At 36.0% G+C, this 20,066-nt stretch overlaps 2 protein-coding genes across 10 annotated transcripts; both read left to right on the top strand.

Moving 5' to 3' along the window:
* Positions 1-3,727: 3,727 nt before the first annotated feature.
* On the top strand, positions 3,728-9,375 carry LOC138308163 (extracellular matrix-binding protein EbhA-like). 9 transcript variants are annotated; one of them, XM_069249100.1, is made up of 9 exons: positions 3,730-3,823; positions 4,377-4,437; positions 5,832-5,844; positions 6,027-6,155; positions 6,312-6,440; positions 7,277-7,405; positions 8,233-8,334; positions 8,492-8,620; positions 9,198-9,375. In XM_069249100.1, exons 2-9 carry the CDS (start codon positions 4,380-4,382, stop codon positions 9,328-9,330), a joined length of 822 nt encoding a protein of 273 aa, XP_069105201.1. In that variant the 5' UTR covers positions 3,730-3,823; positions 4,377-4,379; the 3' UTR covers positions 9,331-9,375. The 9 variants fall into 9 exon arrangements, with proteins under 9 accessions (XP_069105206.1, XP_069105203.1, XP_069105205.1 ...); XM_069249099.1 differs by having other exon boundaries at positions 6,024-6,155; XM_069249105.1 differs by lacking the exon at positions 6,312-6,440 and having other exon boundaries at positions 3,728-3,823; positions 6,024-6,155.
* Positions 9,376-12,073: 2,698 nt separating this feature from the next.
* On the top strand, positions 12,074-19,256 carry LOC138307530 (uncharacterized). The gene is made up of 7 exons (XM_069248329.1): positions 12,074-12,137; positions 13,004-13,239; positions 13,590-13,656; positions 17,199-17,362; positions 18,269-18,417; positions 18,682-18,841; positions 19,138-19,256. The coding sequence occupies exons 2-7, from the start codon at positions 13,023-13,025 to the stop codon at positions 19,176-19,178; spliced, it is 798 nt and encodes a 265-aa protein (XP_069104430.1). The 5' UTR covers positions 12,074-12,137; positions 13,004-13,022; the 3' UTR covers positions 19,179-19,256.
* Positions 19,257-20,066: the final 810 nt, after the last annotated feature.

The raw sequence follows: 20,066 nt of genomic DNA, 5'->3' as shown, positions 1-20,066 counted from the left end.
TGGCACAACTCTCACCACGAGCCTGACGGACAATGTCGGCTACAAGGAAAACCTGTATTCTGTCACTGTAGTGACCAACCCCTGGCTTGCCAGTACATGGCTGACGGACAGTGTCCGACTCCGCGGCAAACCTATATATAGAATCAAAATAAAACTTGTATTGTAAAATACTAACCGTGTATTCTATTTATCCTGCAATTATTATGCCGTTCAAAACGAAGACAATTGCCAGTTTATTAATCGATTTTGCCCGAAGCGAGACGCATCTTTGATGCGAAGGAAAAGATTCATTATTAAATGTGCTCTTTTTACTGCCCGGGGAAATATATAAGCGCATTCGCAAATAATACAAGTAATTCTATTCACTGTGTAATATCACTAGAATAATATGATAATACTCAAAACCTATAATTACCCATCGAAGAATAACTTTACAATACACTACTTTACTATGAGCGAAGAAAAAGACTACAGATTTTCGATATCATATAAATGAGGTAACGACGGTGAATCTGACGTCAAGTTTTTGAAAGACGTTTCATTCACTGGAAGGTTAATGTTCTTGGTCAAACTAGAAAAAAGTTCCGTCAGATGTTAAACAAATTCACTTGATCCTATTGACGGATAAAGCATTTAATGTTGACGGATAAAGCACAAGTTGGTCCGGCAGCAGTTATCCGTCAGTATGGGAGGCAGTTGCAGGATAAAAAATAATGATTGCCCTTTGGTTTATCACCCGTTAAACTATTAAATCAAATTATACAGTAGAATCACGAAATTATCATTATGTGTTATAAACAATTATCACTAATTAAATGTTTCATTACTATCAAATATAATAAGTATAGTAACAGATAACATATAGGTACCATACTTCTACCTTACGTAGTGCAAAGCGGAATGACTCTAATAGAATAATAGAAACCTCCGCCTTAAGGGACGTAACTCTAACCTAAATCATCACATTACTCCCTCCTTAAGCTCAAACGTCCTTTTTTATTGTAGATGTTATATCAATTAACTTTAACACAAGTAACAGAGTTCAGTGACTAAGACAAAAATAAAAACATAAAGATTGAACGCAGTTTTTGGCACCGCACACGCCACAGAAGGATTCTGTTTCGGTAATCTCACCAATTACTAGTAACTGAGGGTCTCCGTGTCTGATACACATTTTTTTATATATATTTCTTTTATTTTTTCCAATTTATCATACATGCACACTACACATTGAACATTATATCACTTATACTTCCACAAACCAACAGAAAAAAATAAACACGCACGCAAAAACACACATACTCCTCACACATATAGTCATCTACCCCAAACACTGCACAAAAACAACACTAAACTACATTTTACAAAACATAACAATCTACATTAGAAAAGCTTATGGATTAAATTATATACAGTAATTGCAAAACAAGAACTATGGTAGTCAACAACTTTAAAAAAAAACCTTAAAGCATTAAGTAGAAACGTATGACGACCATTTTTAAAAATTTTATTATCATTCTAAATTATTTCATACAACTAAATTCATAATTCTATTAAACTTTGCCATTTTACGCATTTCCTGTCAAATTTAACTTTCAGTATATTATCACTAATTTGTATATTAAAATTCTGAATATTGTACTGATCTTGAATATGATTGATGAAAGCTGTGATGGATAATGGTGTGTTTAGGCATCTGGACTTTTATATATACCATTTAATCATAAGAACTATGTCATTATCAATTTCGCTATTTATTACTGTATTATAAAATCCGAAAAGCAATGTTTGTTTATTAAATCTAAAAGGAATTAGCAAAGCATCAATAAAATATTACGAAGTATTGTAAAACTTTTGTATTTTGTAACAATCCCGAAATGCGTGCTCAACAGTTTCTATTCCATCATTACAAAGTGAACATAAAGCTTAATGTTTTCTTCACACCAAGATAAGCAGAGGTTCGGGGATTATTGCACATGTTGAGTACTGTGCTGCGATCTGCAGTAGGTACCACAGCCTGTAAAGTGTTGGTGTTTTTGTGTTGTCGTCGACGGTACAACAAACCGCCATGCACTATCAGCATGTTACGCTGCGATCATAAGGCCTTTATCAGAGCCCCTCCAATATGGACTTCGGTGCTGTCGGGCGTCACCGAAGTGTCTACCCATTTCTTATGAGAGAAATGTCTGGATCCCCATGCTGAAGTTCGGCTTAATTATTTCTTGTCAATTCACCATGCCAATCTGCTGTCACGTGGGATGATTTTGTTGTGGTTTCCCAATCTGGATAAAACTTGCATTTCCTACAATGTCGTCGACTAAGCGCATCGGCATGGCATTGGCGTGCTGAGTACCTGGTCTTTTTTTCAATAGTCGTGCCGTACATGCTCAGAACCTCTATCCATCTGGCAAGCTGTCCTTCGGGATTTTTAAAGTGGAGCAGACAGCGAAGGGAACCGTGGTCAGAACGCAACGGGGAAACGTTTCCCGTTCAAGTAATGGCGAAAATATTTAAAAAGTAAACAACCGCGAGCAACTCCTTTCTGGTTACACAATATATTGCGTTCTGATTTTGACAAGGTTCGCCCTGAATATGCTATCACACGTTCTTGTCCGTCATGTACCTGTGACAACACTCCACCAAATGCCTGGTCACTGGCATCCGTGTCAAGTACAAACGGTTTCGTTAAGTCAGGGTAAGCCAGTGTCGGGGAACGGCAAAGCTTTCCTTTGATGCAGTCAAATGCCTCCTGGCATAACTCATTCCATACCAAACGCTGTCTTTTTCGGTGAACCTATGCAGCGGTTTTGCTATAGCGGAAAAGTCCTTTACAAATCGTTGATAGAAGCTACATAAGCCAAGAAACGATCGAACCTCCGTTACGGTAGTTGGTTCTGGCCAATCTATAACGACCTCTATTTTCTTCGGGTCCGTGGAAACTCATTCTGGCGTTCTGATGTGCCCTAGAAATTCCACTTCTCTTGCATATAGTGTGCATTTCTGGCTTTGAGCTTGAAGTCTACGGCTGCCAGGCGTTTGATGACCTTCTCCAAGTCGTTCAGCATTTCGTCAAAAGTCTTACTGGTGACCATTACATCGTCACGGTAGATATACCCTTGTAGTCCCCATGATAATGTCTCCATGAGCCTTTCGAAGGTGGCCGGGGTATTACACAACGCGAACAGGCACTACCTCAAATTGATATAACCCACGGGTCGAAACTCTAACCATAAATCATCACACTGCATAAAAGCAGTGGAACGACTGGTTTGCCCCTTATCAGTATAAATTGTTTGCATAATATGACCGGGGAGTGAGCTTTGTGTCATCAGCTGTATACTTCAGGGATATCACCATAACAATAGCAAGGGTTCCTCTGTTATACGTAGACACTAAACTAATGTACCGCAGTCTCCCAAAACATGCAGTCATTCACAGAAACAGCGTATTGTATACACGAGAGGCCGTCCCAAAATCACTGTAGATGGTCAAATAAGACGTAAACATCCAACCCAATAAGCTAACTGTTTATGTCCCCACAGTAAAATATGAAGTCAAACAATGGTTAATTTCCCAGAGTAGTCTAGCTGATGAGAAATATTTGATTTATTCCATTCCGAGTATATTATCTTTCAGTGATCCAGATTATATACGTAGCAAAGAAATAAAATTCTTTATACGAACAATATGCTTATCTGACCTCTTCAAAGCCTCACCGCTCTCTAGGCCTTAGATAAGATTACATATTGGAAGACGAGTTCCTGACCTTTGACTACTACCAGTAGAACATCAACCTGGTCTGACCTGTTCTCTGAGCTGTTCGGTAAGACAATTTATATGACGAATATCCTATACAATTGGGTGTTGTGAATGGTCACTTTTCTTGTTTTGTAGCGTTTTATCAATCTTTATATATGTCTTATCCTGGTTTTAATGACAATGTTTCCTTAAGTCTTAGTATTGGTGAGATAAATGGTGAAATGTGTAACTATATCAACTTTCTTTATTCTACTTTGACTGACAAAATAGTATAATTCAATGGTACGGGGATAAAGCGGAAAATATGTCTTAGTAATCTAAAATAAATTACGTACAAACTATTATATTAATTATAACTGCATTGATAGGTAAATGAAGTCTATATGTAATTATAGGTCAGAGGTGGTCTTGGGCTGATGCCTGGTAATTCCTCTTTAAAATCCGATTCCAGTGTTAGATTGTAGTTACGATATGGCCTTGATTTGACATAATTTATATTTATTATTCGTATTTGCGATTTTTATTTAAATAAGTTATTAACTGATATCTTCATATTTACTCATGGTATAAAAGTCTATAGAATTATGTTTTAGCACTTTACATTCCTATCGTTTAAGAATATGCAGATCTGTGTGGTTCTATGTCTCGTTGGGCTATCAGCCTCAGCAGTTGTTCCAGGTAAGTTGTATCTGGTACTATAAGAGTTACTGATTTATAGCCTCGTGCTTCACTCATTTATGTTCGAGCACGATTTTGCTGATTTAATTCAAAACAAGATGATTTGATTTAAGCAATTTGAAATCATTTTGCGATTTGGCTACAGAGGTACATTATAAAGCTGGTCTTTGAGTGTCCCTCTATGCCATGATACGAGCATTTGAAATGATGTAAATATTTTCATATTTATAAAGGACTAAGTATGGTAATAGCTCCTTTTGGCCCCTAAATCTACCAAATTTAAAATTAAGTATTTCGAAATTAAGTTGCTGCGTTTGAAATATTGAATACGCCCTTGATAAAAACTTAACGATATTTTTGTTGACAGATAGTATGTTTTGCAATATAACCATGGTAACTTTACATAAATTATGGAAATTTGAAAATTTGGTCAATTTTGGCATAGTTTTGTTAGTTTTTCTTTTTAAAGCAATAGAGCACAACCTAGAACAAACTTTATATTTTAAAGGAATTAGCAGACACGAAGAATACATCATTTTGAGAAATATAAAGTTTGTTCTAGAATGCGCTCTATGTTAACTAGATGAAAAACTTCATAAAAAGGGCCAATTTTGATGAAATTTTTTCACGTTTTGCATAATTTATGTATAATAAAAATGGTTGCCATGGCAACTAGAACTGCTATATGACCTAATAACACTATCAAATATGTCAGGTATGTAGTTAATACTATAAATGATAGATTCACATCTTAAAATAACAGACTTTGAAATATAGCGGATTTGGGGGCCAAAAAAAACCCTTACCATACCTAGTCCTTTGTGTTAGTGTCATAATCGGTCAAATCGACGATGGAAGTACCTGCTATAGACAATAGCCTGTTTATTTGGTGGCAATAATATGTAAAAAGTAAAATTGTCATTAGTTGAAATTTATTTGGCGTAGTTAAAACAGAGACTACTACATTAAATATGGGTTAGAATACCATAAAGTGTTATAATCTTATGTAGACTGTACTAGGGAAATATTTTGGGAGTACAATTTTGTCCAAGTCCGTAACTTGTATAATTTTATTATCTATGCAGATCTACTTATTTGCCAAATGGTTCCATCTGTACATATTGCTGCACTAAAGCCAATTTCATTTTTTCACATAAAAAAACCAAAGTAATAGTTAAAGGTCCTAAATAAAAAACAGATATGAAAAGATATTACGGAAGGCAAATTCCTATCAAATTCCACCATAAAAATCATTTGTTAATATTTTTCCCATGTGCAAACAATTTATTTCCTATCGTTGCCCTATTTGGCTTCCGCGGAAGATGACACAGATAAACATAGGTAAATGATAGTTTATATATCCTGGTTCATAACCATTTTGTTATATGTTTCAGATACCAAAAGGGGGTAAGTACAATTTAATAATCAAACAGAAGTTTTAAACCCGATAATAACAAAAAAATTCCAAATAAATCTTTTTAATAGAATATTTATCTTGAAAAATCCTTAGTTTGTTTATATTTTCACTTAAAACTGTTGTTGTAAATTTGTTGTTGTGTATTTACATGGATATCACCTTTTCTCAACAGTGACACCGATTTCCTGAATCAGTTCGCCCAACAGTTGGCCTTACTGGGAGAACACTTTGTAGAGACCGCGGCTCAGGCTGCTCAAACCGCTCTCCACAACGCTGTACCGGCAACATCGTCAAAGAGGAGGTAACGGTCCCATTTTAGTTTTCAACTTGTCATTCAAAAGCTACTTACATATATTTTTCACCTTGAAAAAAGCATGAAGTAAAGAGGTGTTATTCTTTCATCTGATAATAAAGTAATTCTAATATTTTCTCTTTTTTTTTCTATTTTCCGCAACAGTGACACTGATTTCCTGAATCAGTTCGCCCAACAGTTGGCCTTACTAGGAGAACACTTTGTAGAGACCGCGGCTCAGGCTGCTCAAACCGCTCTCCACAACGCTGTACCGGCAACATCGTCAAAAAGGAGGTAACTCCTGTTATATTAAATATAACAATCTCTAGCTTTTATGTAAATACATGATAATGAGTGAAGATGTTAGACAATAATGCCACGTTACAATCGTCTGATTCAAAAACAGTTTTTCACTTTGAACAATCTTGATATTCATCCAGGAACATTTAAGTATGACCTCCCATGTGTGCGATGTGTAAATGGCTTTAAGTATTGGAGGTTATGGTATATTCATGTTGTGTCTCCTTGTGATATTGGCACTCCTACCCATTTTATAGTGCTATTCTACTTACTTTACCAGACAATAATCAATGGCTTACATTAAACTTCGGGAAACAACATAATGATATTAGAATGATGTAATGTCAAATTGACTTTTAATATTCTGGTTTTCGCCATTTACAACACGATTTTTGCTCATCATCAGCAGATATTGGGCTACTGGGTTTTTTTTATTTCTGTATCCAATTCCCTTTCCGTCTCCGTTCCTCTATAAATATTATAAAGTTATTTCTCAGGAAACGATGGAGAGATTCTTCTGAAATGCCATTGGTTATTTTTGCTTGAGGAAACGGTGTGCAATATGTATAATGGGATCAATCAGAAAATAAAACAGTTGATATTTTGACAACTGAAGTCTGAATGTTCATCGGTAAGACCACATTGGTCCGTGTATGTAGGAGCATTGCTTTCATGGTTCTATCTTGTTTTATTGTAATTTCTCAGGTGTTGATGTGATCTTAGTTCGTCATTAATGTCATTTTCCATTTAATATCAACGGATGATGAACGTATGCAATTCTTCTAACATAGATAATCTTTTTTTTATTTTTGATTTCCCACAATCAACAGCGACACCGATTTTCTGAATCAGTTCGCCCAACAGTTGGCCTTACTGGGAGAACACTTTGTAGAGACCGCGGCTCAGGCTGCTCAAACCGCTCTCCACAACGCTGTACCGGCAACGTCTTCAAAGAGGAGGTAACTCCTGTTGTATTTATATATAACGATCACTAGCTTTTATGTAAATAAATAATAAGGAGTGAAGATGTTAGACAATAACGTTACAATCGTCTGATTCAAAAACAGTTTTTCACTTTGAACAATCTTGATATCCATCCAGGACCATTTAAGGATGACCTCCCATGTGTGCGATGTGTAAATGGTTTTACGTATTGGTAGGTTATGGTTTATTCATGTTGTGTCTCCTTGTGATATTGCCTCTCCTACCCTTTTTATAGTGCTATTCTACTTACTTTACCAGACAATTATCAATGACTTACATTAAACTTCGGGAAACAACATAATGATATTAGAATGATGTAATGTCAAATTGACTTTTAATATTCTGGTTTTCGCCATTTACAACACGATTTTTGCTCATCATCAGCAGATATTGGGCTACTTTTTTTTTATTTCTGTATCCAATTCCCTTTCCGTCTCCATTCCTCTATAAATATTTTAGAGTTATTTCTCAGGAAACGATGGAGAGATTCTACTGAAATGTCATTGGTTATTTTTTCTTGAGGAAACGGTGTATTATGTATTATGGGATCAATCAGAAAACAACACAGTTGATATTTTGACAGCTGAAGCTGAATGTTCATCGGTAAGACCTCATTGGTCCGTGTATGTAGGAGCATTGCTTTCAGGGTTTTATCTTGTTTTATTGTAATTTCTCAGGTGTTGATGTGATCTTAGTTCGTCATTAATGCCATTTTACATTTAATATCAATGGATGATGAACGTATGCAATTCTTCTAAAATAGATAATCTTTTTGTTATTCTTTATTTTCCACAATCAACAGCGACACCAATTTCCTGAATCAGTTCGCCCACCAGCTGGCCTTACTGAGTAAACAGTTTGCCGCTCTCCACAACGCTGTACCGGCAACATCGTCAAAGAGGAGGTAACTCGTCAACTTTGGTTTTCAACCTTTTCAACCTGTCATTCAAAAGCTACTTACCTATATTTTTCACCTTGAAAAAAGCATGAAGTAAAGAGGTCTTATTCTTTCATTTGATAATAAAGTTATTCTAATATTTTTTTTCTATTTTCCACAACAGTGACACCGATTTCCTGAATCAGTTCGCCCAGCAGTTGGCCTTACTGGGTGAACACTTTGTAGAAACCGCGGCTCAGGCTGCTCAAACCGCTCTCCACAACGCTGTACCGGCAACGTCTTCAAAGAGGAGGTAACTCCTGTTATATTTATATATTACTACGATCCTATATGTTACGTACACTATATATATACGATCACTATATTTACTCGATCACTATTATTACTACGATCACTATTATTACTACGATCTCTAGCTTTTATGTAAATAAATAATAATGATTGAAGATGTTAGACAGTAATGCCACGTTACAATCGCCTGATTCAAAACAGTTGTTCACTTTGAACAATCTTGATAACGTTTTGTTCTAAACATCCAGGATCATTAAAGGATGACCTCCCATGTGTACGATGTGTAAATTGCTTTATGTTTTGGGAGGTTATGGTATATTCATGTTGTGTCTCCTTGTGATATTGGCACTCATACCTTTTTATAGTGCTTTTCTACTGACCTTACCAGGCAATAATAAATGGCTTACTTTAAACTTCGGGAAACAACTTCATAATATTAGAATGATGTAATGTCAAATTGACTTTTAATATACTGGTTTTCGCCATTTACAACACGATTCTCGTTTATAATAATATAACGCTGCATTCTTGTTTATTTGTTTACTTAATCGATTATTTTTGTATTGTTTTGTAAACAGTGACACCGATTTCTTGAATGAGTTCGCCCAACAGTTGGCCTTACTTGGAGAACACTTCGTGGAGACCGCGTCTCATGCTGCCCAGATAGCGCTCCATAACCTAGTATCTACAACACCCCCAGCCACTCAGTGAAGTGTCTTAATGTCCGTGTATTAAAGACACGTTTAAACAAATGTGTATTGTTGTATGTGTATTCATTCTGGTGTTGCATTTTTGTTCCTAGTTAATAATAACCCATGGAATGTACCATAGTAAAGTTACTGGCTTTGTGAAAACGTGGAACGACGCTTAAAATCGGTCCGGCAATAGAGAAATACTTTGCAAATATATCCAAACAATGTACCTTAACCAAAAGACCAGAAAGTGTTGTTTGTGCTAAAAGTTATTTTTAAAATGAATTGGATAATTGGATAAGAACTGAATTGAATGTAGTTGATGACTGAAGTAAAATACTAAAAATATTTGACCTTAAATAATATGCATTTTATTACAAAATGACGTGTAATGGTTATTTACCGCCTATATGCTTATAGCATTATCGATGTGAATGAACTTTAACAATGTTAGTACAAGAGAAAAGTCAGATAAATCGTCAATGAACACAAATTGAAAAAAATATCACATAACTACAACAACCTGCATTTTCTTTTTTTTTTCCTTCGAAAGCTTTAATTTTATTTTTCCATAGCCTCGGTAAAAATAAGAAACTTTAATACAGATGGCTTTTGCTGGAAATACTTTCGAATTAACTTCATACAAACATCTTATTATTGCATACATCTCGGTTATCTGCATAAGGTGTGAATATATATAGAAAGGAGAAGAAATCAGAGAATATTGCATTTTGCAATAACGATAGTGAGGGTGAATTTTATTTCCTTAAAAATGCAAAGTGTATGAAGATTTCATATTAGAAAACCATATTTTGTCCGATATTCCAACATGGTTAAGTTGGTTCAATTACTTAATGCACAAAATATAAAAGAATAAAATAATCTTTGTAACTATATTTCATTAGCCCTAGAAAAGAAAATTACTGTAATTAAGATTAAGACCAAGTTTTGTGCTCTCTTTCTCTACTACAATACATTTCAATTTTATCAAGAATGTATGTTTTTATCAAAGTTGTGTGAGTGTGTGTGAAAGCGTATATTGTCGCTGTAAACCCAAAGCGAATAGAGAATCTGAACCCATAACAAGTTATGATTGACAGCTAGGTGTCACCACAAGATGAATTAGCCGTGGTCAGTGTCAACCTGCATTTTCAAAGAATGTCATCGTCAAATTGTGCTGCAAACATCCTGCAGAGGCCGCTACTTTGTCACGACGCCTTCCAATCGTGACGTCACATCATTATTTACTGACGTCAAGTCATGAGGTCACATTTCCAACCAATGATAATCGCTTTAGGTAATATTATACTAGTGATGTGCGCAAATGTATTACACGTGATAAGTCATACGATATCGAACGGATTAAATGATAAATCTTGAACGCTTTCCCTCTAAAATCACTACAGATATGTTGAATCACTGTACTTGCCGACAATGAAAGTGACAACGTCATGCATGGACCTATTCGTAACAAATCACAAGAACAGAATTTATAAAGAAACAACTGAAATGATGTGTATTTATCATACAGTAATATGTTATTTTGGTGTGTTTTCTTCATTTCGACTGAAATTTTCGAATATCATGTTTAGACTTATCAAGCAGAAAAGAATAACATGCTAACATTTGCGGCCACTTATAGCACACATAGCTTTTTAAAGTTGTATTTATTTTGTAAGACAAGATATTCACTGCTATGTTACCCATTAGATGTTTGATATTCATACGCTTTACCAGATGAGCGATTTAAAGTAGAACCGATATCTGGTACTATACATATATTGTGTCGTGTCTAATAAGTGGCGTGGCATCTTTTTATCTTAAATCTAAATGTAAACATTGGTGATCTAATGCCATCACTGATTGTACATATGAACACTTACACTTTGCAAATGTGATTTTGGAATTCTGAACTGAATAAACGATTTGTTTTAATTGAAATGTAAAATAGATACTGCAATCTCTGAAAAAAAAAGAAATAAAGAAAATCAGATAGCACGATAATAAAGCAATTGAATAGTTATTCATTATTAACAGATATACTTAGGATATAGTTCGGTCAGGAGAAGGATATGACACTATTTTTCTTCTTCCCAGCCTGTTCCAATGGTTCTTTCTCCCATATCCTAACGTGATATAAATCTCTATTGTTTTTCTAGCCGGTATTTTTTCGCAGATGATATTTGCACGAGATCGGGGACATTATTGAAGTTGGCCAAAGTAATTAAATCATATAACTCTTATCCCAAGATCATGGCTTTTCAGTTCATGAACTTTTATCATTGTCAATCAATGTCAAAAAAGCGATATATTTTACCCGCGCATATATTGAGTTATATGGTGTCAAGAGCTGATGAGTTTGACTTTGACAAATAATGATAGTAAAAAATTACTGTAGTCCCATCTTTATTAGCGTGAAAATGGAATGGCTCGTGTTATATTCTTGCAATCTCATTGTCATGATTTGGACAAGAAAATAAGCGTTACGTTATCGCCTGGTCATACCGTGAAGCCCTATTGCATTGTGCTTAAAACATTTTTACATTGACCTTAGATGGTTTGACCTCAAACCTTTGGGGACAGTTCTTACAATTTGGACATTTCCTACAATTTCAGACAATATTTATTATAATACACAAACATTTGAAATCAAATATGGACGTTAAGGACATTAACATATCGTTCTGTTTGATTAACGGAGTTATTCATTATTTCAACCTTCAGTGTTCCCTGACCATGGAAAGATGAACACCTGTACATTGAACTGAGGTGACAAAAGTCCAAGGTGGCATGACTAGGGCCAGTGTTTAGTGAACTACTGACAAGGTAAGGTCTCTCTCCTCAATTATCTATCGACACGTACATCTTATCACATTTATTCCCCAGTTACCAAACCTTTCCATTATTTGGTTTTTGAATTGAGAAGATTTAATAATGTCAACGGTATGACAACCAATACGAAATATAATCAAAAGTAGGAAATATATTTAGGTTATTAAGTTATACATTCAAAATATCTGGAGTGATTTTAGTTCATGTTTCAAACCCTGAAATGCATTTAAGCATAATTCGTTCTGGGTTTATAAAGTCATAGACAAAAATGGAAGGACATTCTTCATAGACGCTAAACTTCTTTTGAGGTCTTTTTTTTGTAAAATACAATATTTACAATAGCCACTGTTTCTGTATCGATAAACTATGTCGGGGCAGATCTGTTTATTTCCCGATAACTTAAGTGCAGAACGTGACCCAATTCGGTGCGTATGGATACATGTAAACATTGGCGGTCTTCCTTTGACATTCCACAAAATCACATGCCAATCTTTACAAATAACACATGTACGAGACAATCGGAGACATATAATAAAATGTATTTATGTTTTTGATTATATTATTACTATTTTTGTGACGTCATGGAAAAAAGGGCGGGCTTAAGCGGTCAGTCAACGGCGCGCTTTTTTGAATTGCTGTTGCGCATGGATCAAAATGACGGCTGTATAAATTTGACGGCGAATAGCACAGGTGAATGATTATATCTGACGTTTTTGTTGATTTTATTGTTTAAAGAAAATATTGTAAATGTAAGTATTTACCTCTTACTTTGCTTAGTTTATGAGATGATAAACCCAATGGAGGACGAGGTAAATTGTACGTAAACGCGAAAATTGAATATGAAATGCCTCTCTTTATAGCTCCAGCCACACCCCAGCCATGAAACTGTTGGTAGCCTTGACCTTGTGTTTGGCCCTGACCACCACGGTCCAGGGAAGTTCCTTCATGGACAGTCTAAAGCAGTCATTCTCCCACATTGGTGACGCCTTCACACAGACCTTCCACTACATGGGCCAGCAGGCCACGGATGTCGGCAAGCAGCTGCTGAATCAGGCTGCTGAACAGGGGAAGCAACTCCTGGGTCAGACGGCCCATAGTAGGTTATCACAATACATATGGCTCATAGTATGTTACCAAAATACGGATGGCTCAAGGGAGATTACAAAATATAAGGAGGCTCATAGAAATTTATCCCACAATATGTCCGGTCCATAATGAGTCCATATCCATGATGTGGTTCTAGCTATGTTTTCGATTTTTGTACGATTTTTATCGATAGAGGACAAGAAGTGTATTCATCAGAGCTATTTTATTAAAGTCTCTCTACGGGACAATATCTTTGCTTCATTTCATCGAGTTTTAGTTGAGATGTCGCTATTCCATAGTCTTCACTTTGTAACTCGTTGATAAATTGTTGACACAAATATGATTTTGAATATTCCTCAGATTTATTGGTAAATACCATCAGCGCTTTTCAAGGAACATCAGCACCAGCAACGAAGCGAGAGTTGAGGTGAGAAACACGTCTTCATGTTAAGCACGTGATCTGTAACCTTGACATGGTATTAAAATAAACCACGCCTAACGTCAACTTTGGCACGTGATACATGTCAGTGTTTCTATAAGATTGATAATTCAAGTTCTAAGGAACAGCGAGAGCTTGTATTTTTTCCCACAATTCCCAGTGGCTATCAAATGGTCAATTGAAGGTCAAATTCGGTGTATCAACTCTGTGTTTCCGTTTGTTAGATAGATAAGAGTTAATGTTATACATTTTGACGCCATAACTTGCGAACACGCAATGCCCAAGCCTTGACTTGATCAATGGTATACACTATGACCATCGTCTTTCCTAACATGTTAATGTTAACATACACAAACCACTGCTCCTCTGTTTCTGTTCATTGCTGTACACAATTACCATACTGACTATACTGACATGTCAGGGGTTAATGGTTAAAACATATAAAATATGTGAAACAGGATAAAGTGTGTGGTTCTATACCAGTGATGTGGACAACCTAGGTTTAATGGTATACAGTTTATCCCAGGTGGTTATTTCAGCCGGTAAGGAGTTATACAGTCCCTGATGGTACCTGCTATGATAATTTCCTATAGTCGCTATTACAAGTTGGTATTTGGTAGGTGGAACTATGTGCATTACTTGACAGTCTACTAGATGGAATGAGTATGTCGGAGGTGGTAGTCACGAGATTGTGGTGTATTTCGGACATCAACCATTATTCGGCTTGGTGTCGTATCGTCTAGCTTGCAATGATGTCTAGCCTAGGTGGTCTAGAATGATACAGACACTTATCCGCTGTTCTTCTATAGGTGTTGGCTGCATATATCTGGCAGCTCGTCTTGTATAATCTCCAATATATCGATGTCTTTCAGTTGATATCATGTCATGTGTGTTGATGAATACTAGATATTTGACTGATAACACTGTTTTCAATATATGGGGTTTGTATGTGTGGCTGTTCTTCTTTATGTTTAGGATGATTGATCTTGGCATTGTCTGGGTAAAATTGTATCTTCCATTGATGTTCCCATGATGATAGTTTGTTGAGATCCTGTTGTAGGGTTTTGTGTCAGTGTCTGAAGTGATGGTGAAGTATAAAAATAAATTTGTGTGTTATGTAATATTTAGTTGCATACCATTTATATAAAATATGAACAGACCAGGCCTGATTACAGATCCCTGTACAGATCCCTTCATTCCGAAGGCTAGTCTACATGATCCGATGTTCCCCCATCAATTACAACAGACTGTAGTCGGTCAGATAGTAGCGCCTCAATCTAGACCCCAGGATCATGAAACAGTCTTAGACTTGTGAATTTGCTTAGCCAATCGAGAATGACTATTTTTGTAATGTCATCTTTGATTGGTTAAGTCTAAACTTAAGACTGTGTTAGACGTAATAATGGAGTTTGTGGAAGAGCAAGCTGTGACAGACTATGTCAAAGGCTTTTAAAACGTCCCTGACAAGACCATCTGTCTGTAATGGTGCTTGTTATGTTTTCATTGACTTTTAAGAGTGAGTTTTCTCGCAGGATTGCGTCTGTCTGAAACCATGATTATGGTAAGTAATGGTGTGGTCAGCTTTTTTAGGTCACCTGAGAAGTGTCAAGTGACCAATTCTAGTCGCCTTTTGTCCGTTGCCGTGCATCGTCCGTCGTATGTCCGTAAACAATTGGAGATTTTTTACTTCTCCAAAACAGCCGAAGCAATTTCGATGAAATTTTGCACAAATCTTCTAAGTCATAAGGCCTATCAAAACTGTGCATTATATGGCCCCAGGGGGCTGTGGGAGGGGCCAAAAGTGGGCTAAGTTTAAAAATATACTTCTCCACTCACAGATGTGGGAGAATCAAATACTCTTCATAGAAAGGTCTTTTAAGATCCTTTACAAAAAGATGAATTATATGACCCTGTGCTCTCACGTTTACCCCTGGAGATTACTAAAGTTTATATAGGGAAAATACTTTTTGAAAATTATTTGGTAATTTGTAAAAGGAAATGAGTCAAATGTTGTTAAAATTATTAGTATAGGATGGCCATTGAATCCTATTAACACATTTTCCATGACTGACCCCAGGGCCCCTCGAGGCGGGGTTAAAAGTGGTCAAATAGGATCAAACTTCAAAAATATTTTTCTGGAAATGGTAGAATTAAATACTCTTCATAATTGAAAAGGTCTGAAGGTCTTTTACAAATCATTGTAAATTATATGACCCTGGGTTCTCACGTTCACCCCTGGGGAGGGGATTAAGTTTACTACTATGTATAATTTATATAGGGAAAACACATTTATAAGCATTATTTGCTCAATTCGCATAGGAAATGAGTCAAACTTGGTAAGAAATATTATTCTGGAGATATAGTATCTTAACATATCCATATCGGTCTGCGTTGAACCCCAGATACCAGAAGGGCAGGACCAAACAGGGTTAAAACGAGTAAAATTTCAAAACATCTTCTGAATTAACAGATTTGATGGAACCAAATGCTTTTCATAAATGAAAATTCAAATTTATAAAATGACCGACTGACTTCAAGTGTCTTGTGGGTCAATGTTTAGTGTTGAAATGCCTGTTTCATTCTGTATCCGAACTCAGGTGACCGTTAAGGCCCATGCGTCTCTTGTCTTTAAGGAGATTTGGTCGGATGTTATCAGGACCAGCTGCTTGATTTGGTCCTGTGATGGTTAGATCCTCAGTGTTTATTCTCCTGGAATGTGGATAGTGTTTGTGAAACGTTGTCTGTCGATATTAGTTTTCATGGAAAAATATGATTGGAACTGTTGGTTAGGTATTTTAACTTTCATTTTGGGTCGTTCTGGAGAATACTGTTGTTTCTAAGTGGTGATATATTGGAAGAGTCTTTTTTAATGTGTTTTATATACACGTATATCCAAAATATTTTCATGCCACTGTATTCGTTGTCTGTATTCTTGGGATTGATAATGTCCTGAGAACATTTCCAATAAGTCTTTTCTTCACGATAGATATAAGACTTAGGCCGCGATGACTTAGATGCCCTTACTAAGAACTAATCATCAATGTTTTATCCTTGTTCCATAAGGATGATACTGTTATTTCACATCTCAATTTTGAGTTTCTTGTGGGGCAGATACCAGATACGAATATTAACTTTACACTCATACACTTACATTTTCTCCATAGGTAAGAAATACAGAAGAAAACCCTTAAGTTAAGGAAAATTAGTGTAGTGTAGTGCTTTGTCTTGTGGAGAATTCTACGTTAAGAATTGTTGATGAAAGCTTGGTCCTTAAGCCAGGCAATGAAAGTTCTTTGGTTTATAACTTCACGCATAATCTTTTAAACCATAGCCTACAAAGTCATACCTACACGTTAAAGAATGTTGATGTGAACAAAAAATTCACCAGCAAATATGAATGTCCTCAAAAACCGTGTGATGAAAGTATAAAAATAGTGTATTAACGATGTATCTATCAAGGTTTTGACGTTTATGAGATTCTTTCTTTAATTGTTTACTATCTCTATCTATCGATATTTTGTTTGATCTAGCGCACTAACACAGCTGCTCCAACCATACCGGGACATGATTGATGCCAAGAGCCATCAGCTGCAAGGATTGTTCCAGACTGCCTTGGGAAAACTAGAGGAAGTGTCACACCAAATCACGGAACTCTCTCCGGCAGAGATTTCCTCCAAGGTGGACGGTGTCACTGGTAGGTTCAGGCAACAATCTCCTTTAGTGGTAAATCGTTATGGATAGCTTAATTAATGCACATGGACGGCAAAATATCTGACCAGTCCGGCTCTACGATCTGTAACCTTTCAAGATGGGATGGACCTTATTTATTTCAGCTACACTCTGTCTTAGTGATTAGTCTTCACAGCCACCATACCCACAAGCACACAAAAACAACTCACAACCTATTCCCGAATATCCTCCCACTGGTACCAAATCATAGTGGGAGCCTCGTCAATCAGATGGTACAGAATGTCGTCATTGCCATTCAAATGAAGCTTATGATTTTTATGGAACATGGTTCGACGTGGCACTGTTTCCATCATAATGTTACTGTGTGGTGTTGTTATGAACTCATCTTATTATAGCATCCTACAATATCCTGGTTGTAATGAATGTGTCTAATTATAGCATCCTACAATATCCTGGTTGTAATGAATGTGTCTAATTATAGCATCCTACAATATCCTGGTTGTAATAAATCTATCTATTTATAGCATCCTACAATATCATGGTTGTAATAAATCTATCTATTTATAGCATCCTAACATATCCTGGTTGTAATTAATGTATCTAATTATAGCATCCTACAATATCTGTTGTAATAATATTTATAGCATCCTACGATATCCTGGTTGTAATGAATGTATCCTAATTATAGCATCCTACAATATCCTGGTTGTAATGAATGTATCTAATTATAGCATCCTACAATATCCTGGTTGTAATGAATGTATCTAATTATAGCTTCCTACAATATCCTGGTTGTAATGAATGTATCGAATTATAGCATCCTACAATATCCTGGTTGGTTGGTTTAGGCGCCGTCAATTACCTTTCCAATGTCCATTGTCTTAATAAACTTATAATAATGATATTTTAGATTCCTACAACGTCCAGGTTGGCCATGTCCTCCACGACCTACAGTCCGCCCTGATGACACACCACAAGAGAGCTGTCGCGGATACCTTGTCTGCCGCCGGAAACAAGATCGTGTCCATGTTTTCAACCCACCTTCATGCCCTTAACGAAGTTCGTTCTTCCTATATAATATATTGATAATTCCTCCACGACGTGACAATACAGTATTTGTATATACATGAATATAAAAATTCAAATGATAAATTGCACAAAACAGTGTTTTGGATAAAACAATTTCAATGACACATTGGATTATTTTCAAAAATGCAAGTTTTTTTCATCATTTTTTTTTTTTTTTTTTTTTTTTTAATTTTTTGTACAGCCTATTTTCTAACGTTTGTAAATCTCTGTACAACTAATAGATATCTTTTGCAGATCATTCATGGCGCCGGCTCCCTTATTAAACAAGAATCTTCAACCGTTGGACAAACTATGGCAGAAACACTAGGCCAGCTAAATGCCAAACTCTCAAAACAAATGGCTACCATGGGCACTTCCGGTCACGTGGTTGCCAATGCCCTAGAGCAAGTCATGCGTACGTTTATCAAAATTGCTTTTTTTAATTTGAAATAAAAACAGAATTATTATTGGTAATGAAATTTGATAAAATATAAAAAACAAAATCGAAGTTACGAAAACAACATGCTATACAATGTATGACATCAGTATTGTGTCAATTTGTTTTTTTTTGTCTGTTTTAATTATACAGTACTGTAAGGCCCCGTTATAATTTTTGAAACCAATTCACCGATTAATGAAAATACATATAATAATATATTTATCATTATTTTGTACCAATCGATTAAACATATACCTGCCATGTATTTCCAGATCAAGTAGTATCCGGCACTCAACCTGATGTTTTACAGTGAGGACCAGTATCCACGAGCCCCAGGAGAAACTTCATGGTGACATTGTATATTTGTAATAAAACAATTGTAGCCATTTAAGAGTTGTATTTGTCATTAACAAACAATAATGAATGAACATATCTCTGTACTTCTGCAACTCCTGTTAATAGGACGTGAATCTAATTAATCAAGCCAAGCCAAATGCTGAAATAAAGGGCTTCTGGAGTAAGATCAATTGCATCCACTTGTCGTTCAGGGGGCATTGGTGATCCATTAGATTTGCCTTGGGATTCATCATAAACAGGCATCAGTTTTACAAACGACAGGACGTATGGACAGCAAACGTGACATGTATATACCTTGGTGTCTGATAACACGAAATGCGTAGAGCATTAGTCTTTTTTCATTTGATATCGGACTTACGGATACGTCGGTCTATACGAAAGCTGTATCATGACGGATATAGATTGGGTAGTTTAAGAAAGCAGACATCATTATAAGTTTGTTTGTTTGTTTTATTGATTATTTTAACGTCCTATTAACACTCAGGGTCATGTAAGGACGGCCTCCCATGTATGCAGTGTGTAGCGTGTGTGAAGTGCGAGGTGCGTGTTTTGGGAGACTGCGGTATTTTCATGTTGTGTCTTCTTGTATAGTGGAACTGTTGCCCTTTTTATAGTGCTATATCACTGAAGCATGCCACCGAAGACACCAAGCAACTCACCCCACCCGGTCACATTATACGGACAACGGGCGAATCAGTCGTCCCACTCCCGTTATGCTGAACGTTAAGCAGGAGCAGAAACTACCACTTTATAGACAAAATATGGAAACTTGAATAATATGGCAACCTTTGTTGGACCAGGGCCCCGTTTCACGAACATCCTTTAACTTTAAGGAATTCATAAA

Source organism: Argopecten irradians, chromosome 14 (assembly GCF_041381155.1).
Source record: "Argopecten irradians isolate NY chromosome 14, Ai_NY, whole genome shotgun sequence".
Taxonomy (NCBI): domain Eukaryota; kingdom Metazoa; phylum Mollusca; class Bivalvia; order Pectinida; family Pectinidae; genus Argopecten; species Argopecten irradians.
The sequence above is the reverse complement of the archived record's forward strand: the minus strand, read 5'-3'. Positions and strand labels throughout refer to the sequence as shown.

What these genes read in the sequence shown, in the direction of transcription:
- LOC138307530 (XM_069248329.1), top strand. Translation starts at nt 13,023, where the DNA reads ATGAAACTGTTGGTAGCCTTGACCTTGTGTTTGGCCCTGACCACCACG. An exon ending in ACCTTCATGCCCTTAACGAA is followed by an intron (nt 18,418 to 18,681) that starts GTTCGTTCTTCC and finishes TATCTTTTGCAG; the next exon opens with ATCATTCATGGCGCCGGCTC. An exon ending in TGCCCTAGAGCAAGTCATGC is followed by an intron (nt 18,842 to 19,137) that starts GTACGTTTATCA and finishes ATGTATTTCCAG; the next exon opens with ATCAAGTAGTATCCGGCACT.
- LOC138308163 (XM_069249099.1), top strand. Translation starts at nt 4,380, where the DNA reads ATGCAGATCTGTGTGGTTCTATGTCTCGTTGGGCTATCAGCCTCAGCA. An exon ending in GCAACATCGTCAAAAAGGAG is followed by an intron (nt 6,441 to 7,276) that starts GTAACTCCTGTT and finishes CACAATCAACAG; the next exon opens with CGACACCGATTTTCTGAATC. An exon ending in GCAACGTCTTCAAAGAGGAG is followed by an intron (nt 8,621 to 9,197) that starts GTAACTCCTGTT and finishes TTTTGTAAACAG; the next exon opens with TGACACCGATTTCTTGAATG.